The 2500-nt window shown below is 50.6% G+C and overlaps 1 protein-coding gene across 1 annotated transcript; it reads left to right on the forward strand.

Annotated features, from left to right (window-relative positions):
• The first annotated feature begins 1354 nt into the window (after nucleotides 1-1354).
• Nucleotides 1355-2005, forward strand: LOC137654070 (uncharacterized). The gene has a single exon (XM_068387708.1). The coding sequence runs from the start codon at nucleotides 1355-1357 to the stop codon at nucleotides 2003-2005; it is 651 nt and encodes a 216-aa protein (XP_068243809.1).
• The last annotated feature ends 495 nt before the right edge of the window (nucleotides 2006-2500 follow it).

Consider the following 2500-nt stretch of genomic DNA (forward strand, 5'->3'; position numbering starts at 1 on the left):
GCTGAAGGAGTGGATTTTCTCGGTCATCGCGTGTCCTCGAGTGGGGTAAAACCAATAACAACAAAGGTGGACGCCATCAGGAAGTTCCCGACACCTACGACCACCTGCCAACTTCAGGAGTTCCTGGGGATGGTCAATTACTACAGGCGTTTCATCCCCAACATCGCACAGACCCTGACCCCCCTCGAGGACGTCCTGAAGGGAAAGGCAAAGAAACTTGAATGAGGTTCCCCACAACAACACGCATTCACCAGGACAAAGAACAGCCTCGTAAATGCCACCACCCTGGCTTACTTCGATGACAACGCCCCTCTGCAACTGACGACCGACGCCAGCAACGTCGCCTGTGAAGCAGTGCTGGAACAGCTCGTCGATGGTTCTCCACAACCATTGGCATTCTTCAGCAGAAAGCTGAAACTCGCCGAAACAAGATACAGCACCTTCGACAGGGAGCTACTCGCCGTCTACCTCGCCGTCCACCACTTCAGGCACATCCTGGAGGGCACACCCTTCACCATCGCGACAGACCATCAGCCCCTCGTACACGCCTTCACAAAATCGACAGACGCATGGTCCTCCCGACAACAACGCCATCTCGCAGCAATCGCCGAATTCGGGTGCACCGTAAGCTACGTTCCTGGAAAGAAAAACCCAGTCTCACACGCGCTTTCAAGGATTGAAATCAATGTAATCCACCTGGGAATTGACTACACCGACCTCGCATCCGAGCAGCTCACCGACCCAGAGGCACAGGATCACCTAACGGGGCCATCTGTGATTAAAATAACCGCAATTCCCCTCTGGCCGGCAGGAGTAACTATCCTCTGCGACTCTAGCCCCGGCCGCCCACGTCTCTGGATTCCTGCTTCCCGCAGAAGAAAAATATTTGACATCATCCATGGACTTTCCAACCCCTCGGGACGCACCACTGCTCGCCTCCTGTCTTAGAAGTTCATCTGGCCAGGGATAAAAAAGGATGCCCGGGAATGGGCGAAGACTTGCATCAATTGCCAGACAAGCAAGATCAGCCGTCACACCGAATCGGGCGTAGGTGATTTTCTCCTACCGAAATAGCGTTTCGGTCACATCACATCGACGTCGTGGGACCTTTGTCGCCTTCGGGATCTGCTCGCTACCTGCTGTCAATCATCGATCGCTCCACGAGGTGGTTGGAAGCTACACCTAAGCATGAGCCAAAGCCCTTTTATCAAGCTGGGTGAGCAGATTTGGCGTTCCTGACGACATCACGACGGACAGAGGCCCCACTTTCCTGTCAGAGATATGGCTCGCTCTGGCAAACCTGATGGGAACGACACTCCACAGCACCACGGCATACAACCCCGCAGCAAACGGCATGGTTGAACGAACTCATCGTGCCCTCAAGGCGTCCCTGATGGCGAGCTGCACCGACGGGGACTGGAAATCACGACTTCCTTGGATACTTCTCGGCCTTCGCACCGCCCCTCGCGCGGATGGCGAGCCATCACCCGCTGATAAGTTTTACGGAGAGGCGCTCGCAGTTCCCGGCGAATTCTTTCTCACATCAACCGACGACACGCAACTGGATCACCTTAGGAACATCGCCAGGAAGTTCAGGCCATGTCTTAAAACTTACCAGGACAGAACTAAGCATTTCAAGCCAAGGAACCGGGACGACTGTGGATATGTTTTCGCCCGCATCGACACTCATCGACATCCGCTAACCAGACACTATCGAGGCCCCTACCGAGTCATCAGTAAAACGACGAAAGCCTTCCTTCTCGACGTGCATGGCCAAGAGGATGGGATCTCAATAGACCGCGTGAAACCGGCGTTTCTCGAACGAAGTGACACTGACTCCGCGGGACCTGGTAGATCCAGAGTGCCACCTCAAAACAAGGTGCCCAATGAGAAGAAAAGCAACATACGACGACGAGAGGTAGAGATCCATACGACGACCGCCGAAGCGCCCCTTCGTTCAAAAACAAGAGGAACACTCCGACGCACGAAACGATACGAAGACTAGCCTTATCAGCCTTCTACGCCGCCTGATGTCTTGGGGGGAGGACTTGCAAGGACATCGCTCCCTCCATCGTTCAGCATTCTCATCGAGTTCTCCATTTCATTTAAGTTCTCCTTTCGCCACACTGTGGCTAATTGTATATATTTGTTCCGCTCCCTCAGAGCTATATTCAATGTATTTATTATTTCGTTACATTATTTTATTGACTTGTATTTCAAGTATTTTTACGTGTGAATAAAAAAATTTTGTGGCGGTTGGTTCAAGCCAGATTGGCGCCAGTGCGCATGCTACATTTCCGTCCGCACCTTTTATTATATTATCGCAGCTGTTTGAATAAACTGTCAGTTGTTGGTGATACCTCGTCTCACTGTCCTTATAATATATATATATATATATATATATATATATATATATATATATATATATATATATATATATATATATATATATATATATATATATAGAGAGAGAGAGAGAGAGAGAGAGAGAGAGAGAGAG

The sequence above is a fragment of the Palaemon carinicauda genome, chromosome 15, assembly GCF_036898095.1.
Source record: "Palaemon carinicauda isolate YSFRI2023 chromosome 15, ASM3689809v2, whole genome shotgun sequence".
Taxonomy (NCBI): domain Eukaryota; kingdom Metazoa; phylum Arthropoda; class Malacostraca; order Decapoda; family Palaemonidae; genus Palaemon; species Palaemon carinicauda.